The sequence below is a fragment of the Gouania willdenowi genome, chromosome 13 (genome assembly GCF_900634775.1).
Source record: "Gouania willdenowi chromosome 13, fGouWil2.1, whole genome shotgun sequence".
NCBI classification, from domain to species: domain Eukaryota; kingdom Metazoa; phylum Chordata; class Actinopteri; order Blenniiformes; family Gobiesocidae; genus Gouania; species Gouania willdenowi.
In genome coordinates, this window is record NC_041056.1 from 4,031,680 (window position 1) to 4,052,315 (window position 20,636).

Below are 20,636 nucleotides of genomic sequence, written 5' to 3' on the forward strand. Positions count from 1 at the left end.
GATGGAAAATGTGAGGAAATGGGATTTTAAAAACCACAGAAACAAAAGAGACAAAATTTGAAACAAAATTAAAAGTTGGCAAAAACGGATAGAAAAAAATGATAATGTATACATAAATAAAAGGGTTCAAAGTGTCAATGTTGGCTTAAAAGTGGCAGAAATGCAAAGAGGGGGGTGTACGTAATGTAATTTAAAAAAATAAATTAATAAATATGGTGAAAGAGGTTAAAAAGTGACAATAATGTGTCAACATAAGGGACATTACCTGAAAAGTGTTGTAAAGGGTTCATAAGCGCTTAAAATGTCTTGGAAGTGGAAAAAAAAATGTGTAGAAAAGGCTTTGAAAATTTGATGGAGAAGTGGCATAAATGGGAGTAACGTAGCAACATGCATTAAAGGGAGCAAAAATATGTCATAAAAAGTAATGAAAATAGGGTTAAAATATGACAAATTTGGTATAGTTTCAGAAAAATGGGCAGTAACTTGAAGGCATCTGGTGACCCCCAACCAGTGTTTCGTGACCCCAAATCGGGTCCTGACCCCAAGGTTGAGAACCACTGAAATAGATCTGGAAACTTTTATCACAGTGGCGGTCACACAATATTTTTGGAAAGAGGAAAAAGCCCAAAAAAGGAATATTTAAAAATAATAATAATAATAATAAGATAATATAACGTAAACAAGCCCATTTTTCAGTGCAAAAAAAAAATGATCTATAATGTATCTATCGACTGCACAATCCTGGGAATAAGTCATGGTGTTTTCATGGAGCGAATTGTCTATGTCCATGAATGCATCATGTGAGGGAGCAGTAGTAGGGGAGAGAGAGCTTCTATGTGCGCATGCGCACTACCAGAAAATACATTTTTGTTACGTCCGCTGTGCTGAGATTGTTCATTTAATTTCAAAGTTGATGTTATTCGACTAGTGCTGAATGGCTCGTTTTCTTGGGGATCAGCACAAGCAATCTCTATATCAGGGGTTCTCAACATGGTCTCACCCTGGGACCCACATTTTGCCACGGTCATTAAATCGTGACCCCACTTTTTTTAGAATTTAGAATTCAGTCAACCAAACTAAAAGTTTTTCAAAAATAGCTGTTGAAAACATGCGTATATAATGTTTTTTAAACATAAATCTACATGTTTTCCTATGCAACATGCATTTCATGCCTGTCATAAGAAAAGTTTCTTTCAAAATAAGACAAGTCCAACTTGAGAGACATGAAGTATTCATTCATTTTTGACAAGCTGTCCGCGACCCACTTTTGGGTCCCGACCCACCAGTTGAGAATCGCAAGCTCTCTATGACAAATCTAGTACAGCAATTTCAGTATGATCTACAATTATTTTGGCATAAAATGCACTTCACCGAGAAAAAATACTTGCTGAAATGTTTAAAATGCATATTACACTTGAAAACTTTTATAATACACGATATTAATGTGAATTACGAACTAAGATATCATTGGAATCTCAGTATGACAATTTGCGCATGGTAATTCCAGCAAGGGTACAATCACAGTATGACTACTGCGTATACGTGACACCGGCCCCTGGGTGGAGATATTTCTGATTGATGGTCAACCACGGACCCCCACGCAGACCCCTCCCTCCCTCCCTCCCTCCCTCCCTCCATTCTCTCTCTCTCTCTCTCTGGGAGCAGGAATGTGAGGCAGGCGTTCAGGAGTCCGTAAACGCCTCACGCTTCTCCTCCGCGGTGGATCTTTCTGTCATTTAAGGAAACGGACACGATCGCTCCCATATCCCTGGATCGGGATTCCGTTTTTCCTACTCCTCATTCTAGTGATTCTGAGTCACATTCTTTTTGGGAATCGACCACAATCTTCTTCCAAATTCCTCGGGGTGCAGAAAAGTTTGAGGTCCGGCTGAGAGGAGCCTGGAGTCCGCAGATGGAACAGAGCGCACCGCGTCCCCGGAGCTCTCCAACAACATGTAAGCGCACACACGCGCACACACGCACACGTCGCGCATTCATCGTGTTTGTTCTGCTTTGGTCGTTTATTGTCATTCCCACAGTGTGTAGTGTTTAGGTCACCTCTAAAGAATGACTGCTCATGTTTATTAAACTAAGAGAACAACAGGGTTCCGCCAGTTTGTGATGCAGAAATACAGTAGAAAACATTAATGACATTAAACATGTACAGCAGCTGGGGATGTGAACATTTTCAAGTTGGTTGCAACACGCCAATAACCAATGAAGAAGAAGAAGAAGCAGATATGTCACAACATGTCCCAATAATGACATTTGTTTCATCTTTGTTCATAAACTTTGGGTGTTTGTGATTCATTATGATTGGAATTTAAACTCCACATTTCTACTTTGTAAATAATGTACAAAAGAAGATTTCGGCCAATTTTAATGGATACAATATTTTTGGGTAAATTGAGAATTTTGTTGAAATATAATTAAAAAAAAAAAAAAAAAAAAAAAACGAGATTAAATTTGAATTATAATGTTAATATTAAAGTTGAAATATAATGTTAAGATTAACGTTGAAATATGATGTCAAGGTTAAAACTGAGATATTGCCAAGATTAAAGTTGAAATATAAGTTTGAGATTAAAGTGGAAAAGACTAGATTAAAGTTGAAAAAACAAGATTGAAGTTTAAATGTAATGTCGAGATTAACGTTGAAATATTATGTCGAGATTAAAGTAGAAATATAATGTCAAGATTAAAGTTGAAATGTAATGTTGAGATTAAAGTTGAAATTTCGAGAAGAAACGTTGAAATGTAATTTTGAGATTTAAGTACAAAAGACAAGATTAAAGTTGAAATATAATGTCAAGATCAAACTGAAATATAATATTGAGATTAAAGTAGAAATTTAATGTCAAGATATAATGTAATGTATATATATAAAAAAATGTTGAATTGGCCTTAGTCAGCTTCCGTAGATTTAACTTGATTTGTAAAACCTTCAACTTTAACCACTATATTGTATTTTTTTTTTTTTTTCAAAAATTCGACTTCTATCTAATCTTTTTTTATTTAAATCTCAATATTATATTTCATCTCTATTCTCGAAATTTCAACTTTAATCTCGACATTTCTACTTTATTCTTGATTTGCCCAAAATTATTTTCTTCATTAAAGTTGGCACGAATCCGCTTCCATAATAATCCTATTTAGGAGACTTAATGGAATATATTTTAATATTTATAATCTCAGTATCAATCTTCTTTCTGGCTTTGTTGTTGTTACTGATATGACAGTAAAGAGTAATTTGTCATATATAGAAACATGAAAATTGTCACAACCATAACTTATCTCTTGGCTGTGTTATTTTTTATTTGTAATTAATTAATCGCATTTGACGCAATAAAGTGCCAGCACAAGTTATACAATGCAGGAAAAAAAAAGATGACTGACCTTGACCTTAAATATGACTTTGAGTGAAGGTCAAAGACACACATTGAAAGGAAATGTTGTTCAATGGTACCAGGATGCGCACTGTCTCTCAATTTGTGGCAAAGTTAGAGGGAAAAAAAGTTTATTTTTTGTTTTTTTTTTTGTGACGTCACGAACTTTGACCCCTACCGATCTTTTTACTGGTAGGTCACACATTGAAAGGAAGTGTTGTTCAATGGTACAAGTTTGAGCATCGTATCTCAGTTTGTGGCCAAGTTATAGGAAAAAAAGTATATTTTTCTTACCTTGAGCAAAAGTAAAGGTCACACATTGAAAGGAAATACTGTTCAATGGTACCAGTCTGTATCTCAATTCGTGGCCAAGGTATAGGGAATCTTTATTTTTGTGATGTCATGAATTTTGACCCTTACCCATCTTTTTACTGGTAGGTTGTACAGCTTCGGTCTAATTAAGTAAAATACTTCGCTTGAGATGAGCTTTTCATAAATGTAAGCATCCAACTTGTACAATAAAAATTCATAGAGATATAGAAAATGTAGTTTTATGACACTTGACACGACCTTGACATTGCCCCTATGAGATGAAATACGTGTCATTAATGCTGCATTAAAAGCTTAGGAGGAGTTCCAGGACAAAAGAGTTATAAAAAATAATAACTCCTACGATAACTCTAACAATAATGATGATAACAAGGGGTTGGACCATTACACAATGTTACGTACATACAATACATCCAATGTTGGTGACTTTACCTGTTTGTTGTTGTTTTTTTTTAAGCATTCAATCTATGTACCAACTTATTCTGATCAGATACTGAATCCAACTCCAGTTTCCAGATGACAGAGTCCAGTTTCATGCAGACAGTTCACCACTAGCCATTTAAAAGGTTAACACAGAAACAAACGCATGCAGGCACACACACACACACACACACACACATTGTTGCACGTTTTTTAACCGTGAGTGGAAGGCAGAGCGTGCAGAGGAAGCCTCACCACTCTTCATATACGTAGTGTAATAATAAGAAGTGCTGTCATGCATTCAGAGAATTAGCATTCCCCAAAATATTAACAGTGAAATAACAATGACTCAGTGCTTTGCAATCTTAATTCATTTATATCATGCATTACTTTATGTGACAGGTTTAATGCTCACCAGTAAAGAGACAAATAAGAAACTCTACAACTCTCGTGTCAAACTCATGGCCCGGGGGCCAAATCCGGCCCTTTGGAGCCTCCAATTCGGCCCGCAGGAGAAAGTAAAAATGACATAGAAAACATGAATCATTGTGTAAATGAAACTCAACAATATTTCACACTTTTCCCAGTGTTTATATAACACAATTGCAGCCAGTTTTATTGTTAAACAGTTGAAATTCTATTGTTAAACAGTCTAAATTCTCACAAAATCCTTCAATTTTCCTCAAATATTTCCTTTAATGGAACAGAAATTAGTAAAAAAAAAAAAAATCTAGGAACTTTAAAGTAAAGATCATGTTGGGACTGATATCTGTGACTTATTGCTTGGATATTGTCGGTTTCTATTTTATGTATACGTAGAAGTGCAAACTAAGACACAATAATTTTTAAATTACTTGTTTTCTTGCATAAAATCTGTGGCCCTCGTGAAATCAAAATGCTCCTTATTTGGCCCCTGAACTAAAATGAGTTTGACGCCTGTTTTTTTTTTATTATTATTATTCCTTCCCCTTCAAATAAAGATAAAGTAATACTATTTTCAGTTCATGTTCGAATTAGGATAATTTACATCTTAATATTGTGTATTTTGTTGTTGTTTGTCTGTTCCTTTACTATTCTGGATATTTTTTGCCTTTTTTTGTGTTGTTGGTATTATCTAAATTATTCTCTGTCAGTGTGTGTTTTTGGTGTCGTTTGGTTGTTTCTTATGTTGTTTTGTAAGTTTATGTTATTTTTGTGTGTTTTGTAGTGACCTTGTGTATTTTTCTCTCATTTATTGTGTCTTTGTTGTCATGTTGTGTGTTGCTGTAAGTGTTTTTCTCTCTTAGTGCCTGTGTTTTTGGTTTCATTTTGTTGTTATTTGTTCTTTTTATTATTCAGTATATTTTTATCTTTATTTTATGTGTTTTTGTTGTCGATTTGTGAGTTGCTGCTAATACAGTATTTAGTATGATTATAATTTTTAAATAAAAATAAAAATGATAAAACCCCATATTTTAATTTTTCATTTGTTAATTTTAATCTTTCTCAAGTACCAATTATAACTGTAATCGCTTGATTAATAATTAATTCCAATTATGGTGTAAATTTTATTGTAATTGTATTTTTAAAATTCTGTTGCTGTCGTAATCATAATTAAATTGTAATTGAGTTTAGATAATTTACTTTGTAATTGAAATTGCCATAAAATTTCTATAAAAACTGTCAATTATAAGTTGACGCAAAACTGCGGAACTATGTTACAGTTCTATGTACAGTTCTACACATATGTAGTTAATTATTAAAATATAGTTTTCCCACATTTTACCATTAAAAAAACATTGAGGGGTATACAGACACAACAAAGGCTCAAATGCTCACACCATAAATATCAAAACTTATTTTATATTTTTATTGATTAGGAAGCTTAACAGGGTAATCAATAGATAAGGAAAAAATGAAATGATATACGTAGTGTATTTTACAGCTGATTTAGGACCTGTTGTCATAAGAGATGCTAACAGAAAGCTAACACACGAGGAAGGTTAACTTTTATTAGATTTATTTAGTTCAGGCTCAGTAATTGAACTTTAGTGCATGAGAACGTAATTGTAATTGACTTTCTGAGGATAAAAAAAAACAATTGGAATTTAATTGTAATTGGAAAAAATTCTGGTCACTGTAATTGTAATTGAACATGGATAATTGAAGACGTAATTGTAACTGAAAAATGTAATTGACCCCAACCCTGCCTTCAGATAAAGATAAAGTAATATGACGATTTAAAAAGAAGTGCAGATAAACATGTATTGACTGTTGGTGTACTAATGATATGTTTTATTTAAAGGGATGTTTGTGTGATGTCTGACAGGGACCTGGAGCTGCTGAGGAGCTGAAGACTTCTGGTGTTTCATGTTCTCGACATCACACCAACTGCTCCCCTAAAGGCTGTTTGTCAACCATTTGCAGACTGTTTACGATGGCGTCTAGTCTGACGTGCACGGGGGTCATCTGGGCCCTGCTGTCCCTGCTGTGTGCAGCTGCCTCCTGCGTGGGCTTCTTCATGCCCTATTGGCTCCTGGGAACGCAGATGGACAAACCGGTGTCGTTCGGTACGTTCCGCCGCTGCTCGTACCCGGTGAGGGACGAGGAGAGGCAGGCCACGGTGATGCTGGAGCAGTGCGGGCGCTACGCCTCCTTCCAGGGCATCCCCAGCCTGGAGTGGAGGATCTGCACAGTGGTGACGGGCGTGGGGTGTGGCCTCCTCCTGCTGGTGGCCCTCACTGCGCTCATGGGCTGCTGCATCTCTGACCTGATCTCACGCACCATTGGACGGGTGGCGGGGGGGATTCAGTTCGTCGGAGGTGAGTCAAACTTTGAAATAACTCAGTGGTTCCCAACTAGAGCTGGGCAATATATCGGTTTCGGTTCATCCAGGATATGATGTCTTTAAGACAAGCCTGGGGTTTTAATAACTGATGAGTTTCATCTGATTTCATTGACAAATAGAGCTGTGTGTCATCTGCATAACAATTTATGTTCTCTGATAATGTTATCTAGTGGAAGCATATATAATGTAAAGAGTGTTGGTCCTAAAACTGAACCCTGTGGAACTCCATGATTAACTCCAGAGATTTTTAACATGAACAAAGTGGGTTCTGTCTGATAAATAGGATTTAAACCAACCTAGCGCCGTTTCTTTAATCCCAAAAACACTTTTCAGTCTCAGCAGTAATAAATCCACTGTATCAAAGGCTGCTCTGAGATCTAAGAGCACCAGAACTGAGAGCAAGAGTAATGATTAAAAAAAATGAAAAATATAATTTTAAGTCACTTTCAAGTCAATGACTCGACATATTAGGCGACCCCAAAGCTGAAAAACACTGGAATAATTGTGATTCATCAACATCTACACAGCAGTTGAATTTACTCAAAGTTGTGAATGATTTTCATTTAGATTTCTGTTTTAGTTCTCATTATATTTAACCTGTATCAGTTATTTTTCTCGTGATGCTTTGCATCTGACAACATGACACCTCGTACTTCTCTCAAAAAGTTTCTATGGGAGGAAAAAAAACAAATCTGATATTGTTTAGTTTTATAATTTCTGCCAAGTTCTGGTTATACAAATAAATTAGTTGGAATAATTGAAAACTTTAAGTTGCCTTGACTTCATTTTGAGTTGGAATAATGCAAAACTTAAATTATTAAATCCATGTGACTTGAATTAATTATGTTATTAAAACTTCAAAGAACTTAACGTATTCAGGTTATACCAACTGAAACAATGCAATTAAGTTGGTCCAACTATTTTCTTTTTTCAGTGTACTATACAGTATGATATGACCAGAGGAAACAGTTTGAATGGTAAAGGAGTGCTCCAGTCGTCCTTAGTCACATCAATGGTTTGCCAAAGCAGAACCTAAACTCTGTGAAAATGTAGCAGAAGTTTTATGTTGTCCATCATCATTCTTTGTCATGTCCTATTCTTTCTTTCTTTTTTTATTCCCGAGCTCCATCCACTGCTGGTTTCCTCCGACACTCTTTAGCTCATGAAATAAACGAGGTCTCGCGGGGAGACCTCAGTCGCGGTCCTCATTTAATGGTGTCACACTGTTTTACATTCAACCCACTGCTCAGTTTGAACCTTAAAAAGCTGAATATTAAACACCGGTGCAGCTTTTTTTCTCTACACTTTTTTGTGGCTTATGTCATGTTGCTTATCTCAGTTGTTCCCAGCATTGTCCATTTGGCTCAGTGTCGTGCTGTAGTCCTTAAATAATAAATCAGACAGCAGAACTCCTCTGCTATGTGAAGCCAACGTCAATGCATGTGCAATAAATAGTATTTAAAAAAAAAAAATTGCATTTTTTTAAAGATATTTTTGTTAAAATAGTCAACCGTGCACATTTCAAGGGTTTTTATGTGTCTTGCAGAAACTTGAAATAAAGGGTGTTGCTTTGTTTTCTGTCTGCAGCCTCTGCAGCGCTGCACTGATGATGTAATAAAGAAACGCATTAGGGGTTGAGTAGGCGATTTCTAGCCGACTTCCGGCTGAAACGAGCTTTTAGCATAATTTTAGGTGCCTAACTCCTAATGGGAATGTATCGTGTCTCAATCAACTCATAACGTGCCATTCTGTGCACTCAGAAATATTCCACCTTATTCCTGGTTTTACGACCTGATAACGGGAACAACTTCCTGTGTGTTGAACAAAGAAATGCAGAAATTCTTGCATGATGCTATTGTAATTACAAAAGAGTGTTTAGAGGAAACAAGTTTTTGGGGCTTTTTGGGCCATTTGGAAAAGTTTAGTTTGGGTTTGCAAACCCAAACTAAACTATTATGTTAAGGTTTTCTTTTATTTAGACAACTTTTATCAGGGAATTTACTTTCATCTCCTGACATGTTTCGACTGTCAACTGCCAGTCTTCCTCAGAGGCGTCTGCTGATCGCTTTGATGTTTCCTGGACTTCCGCGTAATAATTCCAGCAAGTTATTTTTGTCTTCTTTTTGAATATGTTAAGTTTTTCTTTTATTCAGACAACTGTTTTTCAGGAAATGTACAAGTCACGGGCACATCAAAATGATCAGCAGATGCCGCTGAAGAAGACTGGCAGTTGACAGTCGAAACATGTCAGGAGATGAAAGTAAATTCCCTGATAAAAGTTGTCTAAATAAATGAAAACCTTAACATAATATTCAAGAGGAAGACCAAGTGAACTTGCTGGAATTAATCAGATAAAGAATAAAATAAATAGATAAATAATTATCAAATAAATAGTGTAGACCTCATAGATCAGTAAATCAAAGATATACACTTTTATTTTTGTTTAATTGTGGTTTTTTGTAATTATTATAAAAATAATAAAATATGAGATATTTCTATCAAAAAAAAAACTGAATTGTAAAAAAGAATGTGGAAAACACGGAAATTAAAAGGATCTTTATTTTATTTTTTATAGGGCCCTAACTATGTCTTTATCTGTTAAAACAATATTCCAGCAGCTTTAAAGAGAAAATGTCACTTGGAAAAAACGTAGCTTAAATGCTCCATGGTTTGTTTACATAGAGCCTCCTTTATGTGCAGTTATCATTACTCTGTGGGTTTTAAACGCAATGAATGCCACAATTTATTTTCATGAAAAGAAACCTCACACAATGTTTTCAGCCGCATGGTTTGAAATCCTCCATTTCCAAGTGTTTTGTTGTGTGTGCTTAACAAACAAAAGATTTACCTTCTCTCGTCTTATGTGCTGCCAATATTTTGCCCTAGAAATACAATTGATACAAAGTTTTGCACTTAAAGTCTCAAAGTTCTTGAAAAACCTTTTGAAGAAACCTTTTTTTTTTTCAGAGTGTAGACGCAGTCTTGTTCATGTTGCAACCTTTGGTCCTGATGTTGTCATTTGTGTGTGCACGGACTGTAAGTAGACTCCCTAAACAAAGCCCTGAGGTTTGTTTATGTGCTGTTGGCTTTTGCACGTGTATCTTCTCATGATGGGAGGTCTGAAGTCAGGCTTTTCTTTGAAGCAGCTAAATTTTGCTGTCCTAGTTTAAAGAAGCGGCAGCACTCCAGCCCTCTCATTAACTCCTAAAGAAGTCGTGCTTGCATACCGCGGCTCGCCGCTCTGCTCACAGCTTGCAATCCACGCCGTCGCTGATGTGACAGAAAAGCAGGTTGCACTCAGATTTGGCAGAGCCGGAGTATTCCAGAAGGAAAAATCTACAGTGGACCACGTCTTTGGTTCTTTTTTTTTTTTTTTTTTAGATGAAGCTACTAAGAAACATCAGTATTAGTCATGTATGCAGGATGATCAAGGTGAAAGATGGCTGGGTTATTCAGACGTGCACTTTCATGTAAGGAAAGCTCTTTTAAAGCTTCCTGCAGCACCGTGCGCACGCCTGTCACAGTAGAAAGCTATTTCTGGTGATGGGATTCTTGTGAATTCCACCTTGAAGTGAGAAATCTAAACGTGTATGAATGTAGTTGGGAGGGTGATAAAAGGAAGCGTCTTGAGTGCTTGTGAGCCAAAGGGCAGAGATGTGTCTGAATGGCTAATTGGCAGTGACATAATGGGAAAGTGCATGTGTTGATGCATCTCATGTGGCAGTGGAAAACTGAGGCAAAGCAAGATGCTCCTTTAACTGAAACAGAATAGAATAGAATAGAAGAGAATAGAAGCCATCATTGTCATTGCATAAACAACAAGAAGACAGTCATCAACATCCCACGCCACATTGGTTGTCATTATAACTCTCAACATTTTCCTAAATGTCCTAAATCTAAGAACTTAGATGTATACATAAGAAAATATTATCACATCAGAATATAAAATTACTAACTATCTTAAAAGTTTCCTAAGAAAAGCTGTCCCCTTTAAAGATACCTCGAGGGCAATAACTCTGGAAAAAATAATTGCGCACTTCTCATTTTTGAACTCCATTAAGGTATTGATACCCTGAAGCCACACACCGAATGTGTATGAAATGCGCTATACAAATGATGTTGAATGCGATGTCAGGTCAACTTAAACCTGTTGTCTATTCTTCCAAATACTGCAGTCATTGTATTATTTCTCCAGTATTTCTCCAGACTGAGCTATTCTGATTAGTGATGCACCCCAATTTCGGTCAACAAAAATTTTCAGCCGAAAATGGCCCAAATACGTACCTTCGGAAACACTTTTCCCACCAAAACAAGACGATTGAAACAGGATGTTATAAAGATGTGATCAAACACTGCAGTCAGCGCACACGCTTGTCTGGAAACGGGCCAACTTGTCCACGGACTCACTTTTAGTGAGGTTAGTTTACATTTTTAGCCATTAATGCAATGGGACTAATCATTTGCATAATAATTTCTTAGTTTTTTGGTTTTCGGCCTTGGTTTTCTCATTTTCGGTTTTGGGCTAGAATTTTCATTATGGTGCATCCCTACAAATTACAATACTTTATCGTCAAAAATTGACCATATTTTGGAAAATGCATTTAACCTTGTTGTTTATCAATGGTCCATGAAAGACTGGGTTAAAACACAAGTAATTTGAGAAACCTTTATATCACAGTAGAACCATTTGCTCTAGATTAAAGACAAAAAAGTTTAATTTTCAATTCACTTAAAGGAAGCGCTGCAGGTTTATGGTAATAAATCGGTCCATCCCAAGGTAGATCAGATATAGATCTATGTCTGACGACGTGACGATATACCTGACTGTGAAATATAGAACGTCTGTTGGGGAAGTGTCTTTGGTCACTGCTAATAAAGAGATTTGTGCAGGAGAAGAAGTAGTTTCCTCTGGGGCGTTAACCAATAAAACATCCACTTTATATCTGTCTGTACTTTATCTTACTCTCATGAAGCAGATTAAGACTGGAAGAGATCTATCAGCTTTATCCCATTAGCTGCAACCTCCAAGGAGAAGAATGTTCACAATAGCTATTATTGTTACTTTAAGTGTTATTTACCTCCTATTAATGCTGTTTTTTTTTGTCTCCTGATGTACTAAAGGCAACGTTGCTCTGGAGCTTGTTAATTGCTAATGGCACGAGCCCAAATTTCTCAGTAAGAGTTTCAGCGTGAGTGCGACTCATAATTCAAAGGACTGAGCGCTGTGTGCTGCTTACATTAAACAACCGCCTTCATGGTGGTTTTCTTGTCTCACTCATGCAGGAGTGCACATGTTAAATGGTGGAGGCACTGACCAGAGGTCCAGGCTTTAAAAGATTCCTGACTTGGATTTGGTTGTTAGGGATTTTGCCCCCCCCGTTCCTGAAGAGTGGGCTTTGCCTGGTGTTTTTTTTTTTTGTTTTGTTTTTTTGAAGGTCTGAGCCTGAACAACACAGCAGAGGAAAAACACTAATAACCATTTGTTCACAACAAGTTCTTTTACTTCCTTTTAGTTAAATAAGCTGTGTTTTAAATCAAGCTTTTATTCTTTCTGCTGTATAACAAAGACCTTGAGCTCAGCTTTCGCTCGATCAATATTCACATGACGAAGGGATTGGCAGCTCGAGGCCACGGAAGATCCTAATTGGCTTTGATTAAACAGGAGATTTCATATTTTTAATGGATGGGGGGCAGATAAAACTCGTGGTATGAAAAAAGTCTCTTGCCTTAATCATAAATCCATAATAATGAATAAATTACAGAGATTGCACAGTAATTCAGTGTGAGCTTAGGAGGGTTAGGAAGGAAACATTGAGTGCTGCAGTTGTAGGAGAAATGTAGGCAGTGCATGTGGAGATGAGACGCAATTTACTATGAAGAAAGCGACATATCAATAGATAGGTTTTAAACCGTCACAGAAATGCTTTTTAGATGATAATAAAAAACACTTTGTTACTATTTTGTTTAAGAAATGTCTTTTGGGACACACAGAGATATCCTTTATATGTGGGCGTCGCCCTTTTGAAGATTTCAGCCAATCAACGTTTGCAACGTTAGGATTACTCTTCGTATATATATCGCGATATTTCACCGCGCGATTATAACAACAAATCAAAAACACTGTCCAAAAACTAAATTTTTTTTATTTGTGCTAACATACAGTATGCATAACCACCTCACTCCTCAATGCATTTTAGTTTGGAAGTTTATTTTCTATAAAAGATACGGGGCGCTTTTATAGATGTATGGGTTTTTAGTTTTTTTTGATGAGAATATAATTAATTTTAATTGTATTTTTTCCACTTTGTCTGCACATGCTGTCGAAGGTCATGTTTTGTTATTGCAATTAAATAAATACATTTTATTTTGAGAATAGAATTTAAGAACTTAACAGAAGCAGAATCTGTTGTTGAAGCAAAAGTTTAAACTTTTTTTGTAAAATGTCATTTGACAGTTTGATAAACATACCACTTGTTTTTGATATTTGAACCATTTACTTGTTCTTGTAAGTTTAAAAAATAAATTATATTACAAATTATGAATTGTATTTCATACCATTTTGTACTTGTTAAGGTGAAATTTGTCATTAATGATGTTGCGATATATTGTGATGTATATCATATTGTTTAATATCCAGATATATCAGGATATATCATATCGTCAGATTCATGCCAATGTACACCCCTACCTTATAATATGGGTTCAGAATCCCTATTAAGTGGCTTCCTTTATTTTTTAAAGCTTTATTTGGTTACTACATTCATTTATTAGTCTTTTATACGTAACAACAACACAACTCGTCTTTCATCAGACTAATACAGAGATTTAGCCCATGTGGTCTGATGGTCTAAAATAATTGTCTTGAACGTTAGCGTTAGTGGAATCAATCCACACAAATGGGAAAAAATGGACACATTAAATCACAAATAATCGAAACACCTATTTTCATCACTTTTTCTTGCCAAATTTTTGCTCCTTTCAATGCATTTTTTGCTGCATTTCTGCCAATTCTCCATCAAATTTCAGTGATTTTGCTGCACTTTTTTCCACTTTCAAGACATTTTTGACACTTGTAATCCTGAATCAAAATATCGGTCGTCAAATGTTGATGTCAATTTTTGAATATGAGCAACAGCATTAAGGACAATTTTAGTGACGAACATTTACTCGAAAGTCAGACCAGATGTTTGAATTCCCATTCTTTGTGGCTCTGAAGGATATTTAGGCTCATGCTATGATGCCAAACGCTGTTAGAGTTTAAAAGATTAGACCAGAAAGTCATTCAAAACCTGGCAAGACAACAATGAAAATGTTTTGCATGGCTGACCTCTTTTTTTTTTTTTTTTTTTTTTATAGCAGCTGAATAAAAACATTGGTTCCCCTCAAATAACTAAGGTCTAATTACTGGTGTCTGTGTTTTTTTGTTTTTGGGGGAGAGAAAAAACTGATAATGAGAAAAGAAATGAAATGATCTGCATCACCAGCAAAAACACAGCTGGATTTTAATCAACAATAAAAGCTGGAGAACGTTAAGACTGTGATATTTTTTATTACTCTGATTTAGGGGGGTGTTCCAGCGGAGACATGCACGATATGAGTTTATTGGTGTCAATTTAAAAACATGAGCTGCCGTTGAGGGCTCACTTTACTGCTTCTGTCTTTTCAAGGCAATCAGATCAAATAAAACAGCTTTGCGTCCTAAAATCTAATGTCTCAAAGATGAGTTTTTCTGCGTTTGAGCATTGCTGCTCACGTCAGAAAAATGATAATGTTGTGTTTTCTAAAAAAAAATTATATATATATATATATATAGCCTTGTCCTGCAGAAAATGTCGGTCGGATTAGAGTCGTTTTAAATCTTGATAGAAAATGTCAGGAGATAAATCACTTCTCAAGGTAAACGGTATTTTATTGAGAACGTGTCCTCAAGACTGAAGGTGAAATAACAACCAATATGATGCATGAGCCGGAGCTTTTTATGAGGTTTGACAGCACCATCAGTTTGGTACAAACAGAGGACTTTTTTTTTTGGAGCTTTGTGATCCGTGCAGATGTTTAAAAAAAGTGTTGTTTTTTTTTTTTTCACAGCCACTGGGAACATTAGAGTCTAATTCTGCCTGTCATTGTTAAAATACATTTAAGAAACTAGTTGGTCTTCATGTGAAAAAAGTCACTGCCATTCACTGTGAGATCAGCTCAAAGCGTTTATTATTGACTTCATACGTCTATTATATTAGAAAATAGCTCCAGGTTTTGATGAAATGAGTTTAGAGAAAAGTGAGTGTGTGGCTTTTTTCTTTTTAACAAATATACCTGTTGCCCTGTGTGCTTTTGTAATGTGAGATTAAGCGTGTTTTGTTCACACCGATTCAGTCCCATAGTCATTCAGAATGGGTGGAGAACACGGTTTGCTGTCAATTATAAATGTAATTGCGTACTTGGTAATTAATCACAATTATGACGCAATTATAATTGTTATCGTAATTGAAAAAATCTGTTGCCGTTGTAATGGTAATTGAATAATAATTGCTTTCAGATATTAAAATATACTAAAATATGAATACCAGTATTTTCATTGATTAGGAAGCCAAACAAGATGAGAAACAAATTGGATGATCGATAATATTTGTGTATTTTACAGCTGATTTGAGACATTGGTCAAAACTGACCTGTTATTATAATAGATGCTAACAGAATGCTAACACGTTGCTTTCTATGGGGTTGTTTATTTCAGCCTCAGTAATTGTGATTGATTGAATGTGAACGTTAGTAATTGAGAACGCAATTGTAAATGACTTACAGAGGAAAAATAATAATTGTAATTGGAAAAAATGTTGGCCCCCCTAACCCTAATCATAATTTAGTTGAACATGGGTAATTGAATTGTAATCCACCCCAACCCTGGGCGGAGGATAGGTGATAATCTTTATCTCCTTGGTTTGGCTCGGTTTGTGTTCAGAACTCAACAGAACACAACAAAAGCAATTTCCCCCTGGGATTAATAAAGGAATTCTGATTCTGATTCTGATGTCGTCATTTTGAGAAAAAATATATAGAGATATGAGTTTTGGTCTATATAGCCCAGCTCTAGGTTGAAACTGGTTCAGGCTTAAAGAGACATCAGCTTCTTTCAGGTCGGACGTGTTTGGGTCGCGTTGTGTCGGGCTCGGGCCAGGTCGGGTCTTTTTTTTCGGCCCATTTAAAGCTCTACTCTAGACTGTGTGTGCGTGTTTACATCACCCAATCGAGGCGGACTATCAGAGCAAACGAATCCTCGAGCATTTTGACCACTCCAGGGTTAAAGTTTCAGATTACGTAAAATTGCAAACAGAATCTAATCTAAAAAGCCAATTGCCTACAAGCTGTGTATCGTACTGGTTTTATTCTCAGCTGTTTGCACAGCCGGACTGGCCGTGCTGGTTGGATACTTCCCACACGAGCCTCTATTGAAACCGAGAGTCTGAAATATCAACTAATTGGCAGTGCTGCTTTCCGGGAACGCATCTCTTATTTTGTTTTTTGGGTTGATTGACTGTGTTTACAGCCCTTTGCCAGCAGCTCATTTGCCCACACTGGTGCTGGACGATGATAATTGGGAAATGTAGTGAAGTCATAGAGACAATGGTTGCAATATTACGGTACACGGTCCGGTTGGGTTTGTCCGCTGTGTGTGCATTTGTTTCACCACAGTGAACAATTCTGTTGCTCCCACAAACGTGACCGGTCACACTCGGTTGGAACAAGGCATTCCTCTTGTGTCGTGTTCAAGACTGATGAAATTAACTTTACCGCCGTCGACTCTACCTCTGTGGCTCAAAGGGGAATTCAAGGGCACAAACACAAGCCACGGATTCAAAGGCATGTGAATGTATTACAGATGGACGGCCCCTTTTTGTGGCTTCCATCACGTTGCCAAAGGATATTTGGCACAGGCAAGTGTTGTCCTTTTTCTGAAGCCATACCAGCACAGCCATGAGCTTTGTCCTTGTGTTGGATTCATGGGTCCCTGCCAGCTGGAACCCGCCCCAGTCCCACAAAGTGTTCTTCCACTCACCTTTTACCACCATCACTTTTTTCAAGCTTCATCCAAGCAAGGCTTTTGGATGAAGAGCTCGTTTTTTTTGTTGTTTTTTTTTTTTGTCTGTCTCTCGACAGTCATTGTTTAAAGGTGTCAGCACACCAGACATTTCTGGGTTGATGGGTAAATAAATCCTTGCCACGTTATCCTTTCACCTCCCAATCCAAACTATATTCCTTCCGCCTCATAGGCCTGCCACTTAGGTGTGATGATGATGATGGACTACTCTGTCTCATCTGTCATGTAGACATTGTATAAAACTAATGAGACTCGGCCAGCCCATATGTTTCACTGTGGACAATAACCCCGTGTAATAGTGTTTGGCGGCGTGTCTTCTCTCCTCGTTGCTTTTTCCAGCCTCTGATGGTTATAAAGTGGACATCTCATCCTTGGGTTTGATGGATAACCCCAAGCACAAGCTGTTCTTAGTCTGTGATACACATTTTTTGTCCCTGCAGCAATATTTCGCAGTTCTTTTATACTCCACCTAATGCTGCCACAAGGGCGTAAAAAGCCAGTGTGCATTGGAACGTAGCGTGTGCACAAGAAGCAGTCGGATCCATATTGCAATGAAATCTGTCTCTCTCCTTTTTTCTTTTTTTCCTCTAGAATAAGTCACTCCTTGTCATCTCCCCCTACTTATACTACTACTACTACTACTACTGCTACTGTGTTTTTACAGTGCTCTCAGTATTTAACTCTCTGGCTGTGTTGGAAATGGAACACTCTGTACTATACGCTACAAACTCAGTGAGTACACACTGTCGTATAAAATAAGTATGATTAGGATGATGAGCGTTCCCACTTAAGTATACTTACAAGTTTCCCAAGATGCATTTGGAACCAACAACGACAAAAACCTGAGTCACACTGAGGCTAAAGATCTCTGTTGATTCTCCACCTTTGAAAGCTCTGAAAACATTTCAAGTGAGAAAGTGACCAAGTAGAATATCAACATGTGCTCATTTGATCCATAAAACTCACGGAAACACGTTTCATGCCGACATTTCGGAGATCTTCAGAGACCCTCCATTGTGCTACTGACAAAACCTCCAGGTTAACTTCAAAACAAGAGTCTTATTTATAAAAGGGTTAAAAATGAATGGAGATGTTTCGAAAAGGGGATGTTTTAACATTTCCCCTACATTCCGCTCGCAATGCATCATGGGGCGGTTGAGTATGACTAGCGTGCCAACTGTGCATTCTTCAAAAATGTCCCGATATAGTATACATCTGGGTATTTCTTGCGTACTCAATATTTCCATACTATTTAAAGGAAGAGATCAAAGAGCAGACACTTTCTAGGGAGAAAAACAAACACAGGTCACAGAGTAAGCACAGTGTAAGGTGGCCCATAGTAAGTAAGTCAATGTTTATTTATAAAGTGCATCATATAAAGGATAATAAAAGGTAAAAAAAAAAATCCATTTAACCAAAAGCTTTGTTTCTTAAAATAGTCCACATATGTGGTGAAGGCCATTCCAGAGTCTGGGTGCCACAGCCTGGAATGACTGGGTTTAAAATGGGTTTTAGGGATCTTTAGGAGACCCTGACCTGAAGACCGAAGGGTGCGCCCTGAAGTGTAGGGGCACAACAAGTCAGTGATACACTGAGGGGCCTGACCATGCAACTCACGGAAAGCCAGGACTAAAATGTTATACTATATGCGAAATTTGACCGGAAGCCAATGAAGACTAGATAGAATGGGGGTAATATGGGCTGCTCTGGGTGCACCAGTCAAAAGTCTGGAAGCGGCATTTTGTACAAACTGATTTCTCACTTTAAAGATATTTCTCAGGTGAAGACACTGTATGACTGATCAAACACAACCCCAAGGTTTCTGAGGCTGGTTTTCACAGATGAGTCCAGCTGCAGATAAAGAGTGGAAAACAGTTATTGGATACAAGCTCAGGCTTGATCACCCTGTAGCTGACCACCTTTGATGAGGGCGTCCAGTGTTAAAAAGGCCAAAACACCCTCTGATTAAAGTTCCTGATGATGAGTCCAAAAATGTACACCCTTCCCATATCTGAGACACCTCATGTTACTACCATCTTTCGGCACAAAGGATGGTTTAACATCACATCCCATGTTTATTGATAAATATTATTCTAGTGTGAACGCACTGCATACTCATTTTGACGTCAAACTTTCTATAAGCAGTACATTAGTATGCAATTTTGAACACAGCCTCTGTTTCAGGCTGTCTTACCTTTCCCCTAGTTCTACTCCATGCCTTGTCCTTCTCCATATGGTGGCTGTATATTGAAAAAACAGATGATCCCAACACTCAGCAACCTATAGCGTGATCAAGGGCTAAGCTACAAGGTAAAAAAAAGATAGACAAAATGGAGTCAGAAACAGAGGGAAAAAGAGGCACAAAGCCCAGCATCAACAGGAATTTGGTTTTGTCCAACAGGAAGTCTGGGAAACCAAAGGATAGACAGATGGGTTATTACAGTCTTTTCCTCTGTTAAGTCACAGTTTTTATAGCTACAGGCAGTGTGCTGCAAATCAGTTGAGATTTTTTTTCACTTAGTTGGAACTGAGCCCGCGACAGAAAACATATCTGATGTCTCTGCAGTCATCGCTGACATTTTGAGCGCAGGACAGAAAAGGACAGTTCAGGAAATGAAGGTTTTTGCTAATGACGAACCGCATTTGTGCTCATCAACTGTAATTTCATTATTTGATCATTTATTTTGCCTGTTTATGTTCCAATTATTTTAAAGACCAGTGACGTGCAGTCAGGGTAGGCAGTGCCTACCCAAGGGTGAATTGATATTTTGATTATTTGTTTTAATTATAATATAATTGTAAATTATATATTTTTCCATTTCCAATAGCAACAGTGTTTTGAAAGTGTCAGCATTTTGTGCTTTTCATAGCCTAAATGACTAAACATCGCTATTTCCTTGTACGGCAGAGACGCTGCACAGTCTCACTTTGCTGTAAGGCAGGAGGAGGCCACGCCCTCTCCCAAAAGCCCCATAGCATGTTTTTTTGTGTTTTCGCATGTGCAGTCAGTTCCCAAAGATGAAAACCATTTACGTAAAAAGCAGTGACGCGTCGTGAGCACTAGGGTTGGGTTGCAAATCGAGACCACCAATGACAATTCCATATGTTTCTGCTGGCAAGTTTGAATTCTAGTAACTTTTACTTTGAGTACTTTTTAATTAAGCTACTTTTTACTTGTACTTGAGTATTTTATGTATGACTTACTTGTATCGGTACTTGTACTTGAGTACAATCTCAATCAAATAACAGTACTTCTACTTGAGTAGGCTATATCAGTACTCTTTACACCTCATTGTCATAACAGATGCTCAACAGCACTTTATCATTCATTATGTGCAGAAGCCTGCATTGGTTTAGCCATAAAAATATCATTTCCATTGGAAAAACACCTGTATCATTTGGTTTTTACGTCTTATTGGGAATAAACAGCACAGAAAGCCCAGGTTTGACCTGTTCAACACCTCTGGGAAAGTCAGAAGTGGCGAGTCGGTTGAATAAATGAACAAGTATGGATTGGATGGATTGGGCTGAGTCCTGTGAGATGAGGAAGTTTGCTCAGTATTCTTTCCCAGTCTCC

The 20,636-nt window shown here is 37.1% G+C and overlaps 1 protein-coding gene across 1 annotated transcript in view; it reads left to right on the forward strand.

Annotated features, from left to right (window-relative positions):
- The first annotated feature begins 1,663 nt into the window (after window positions 1-1,663).
- The window catches only part of LOC114474821 (LHFPL tetraspan subfamily member 6 protein), a 106,878-nt gene continuing 87,905 nt past the window's right edge, over window positions 1,664-20,636 (forward strand). The window contains exons 1-2 of the mRNA XM_028465359.1: window positions 1,664-1,955; window positions 6,445-6,937. Of these exons, the coding sequence (XP_028321160.1) occupies window positions 6,553-6,937 (385 nt within the window). The 5' untranslated portion in view covers window positions 1,664-1,955; window positions 6,445-6,552. The remainder of the gene's footprint in view (window positions 1,956-6,444; window positions 6,938-20,636) is intronic.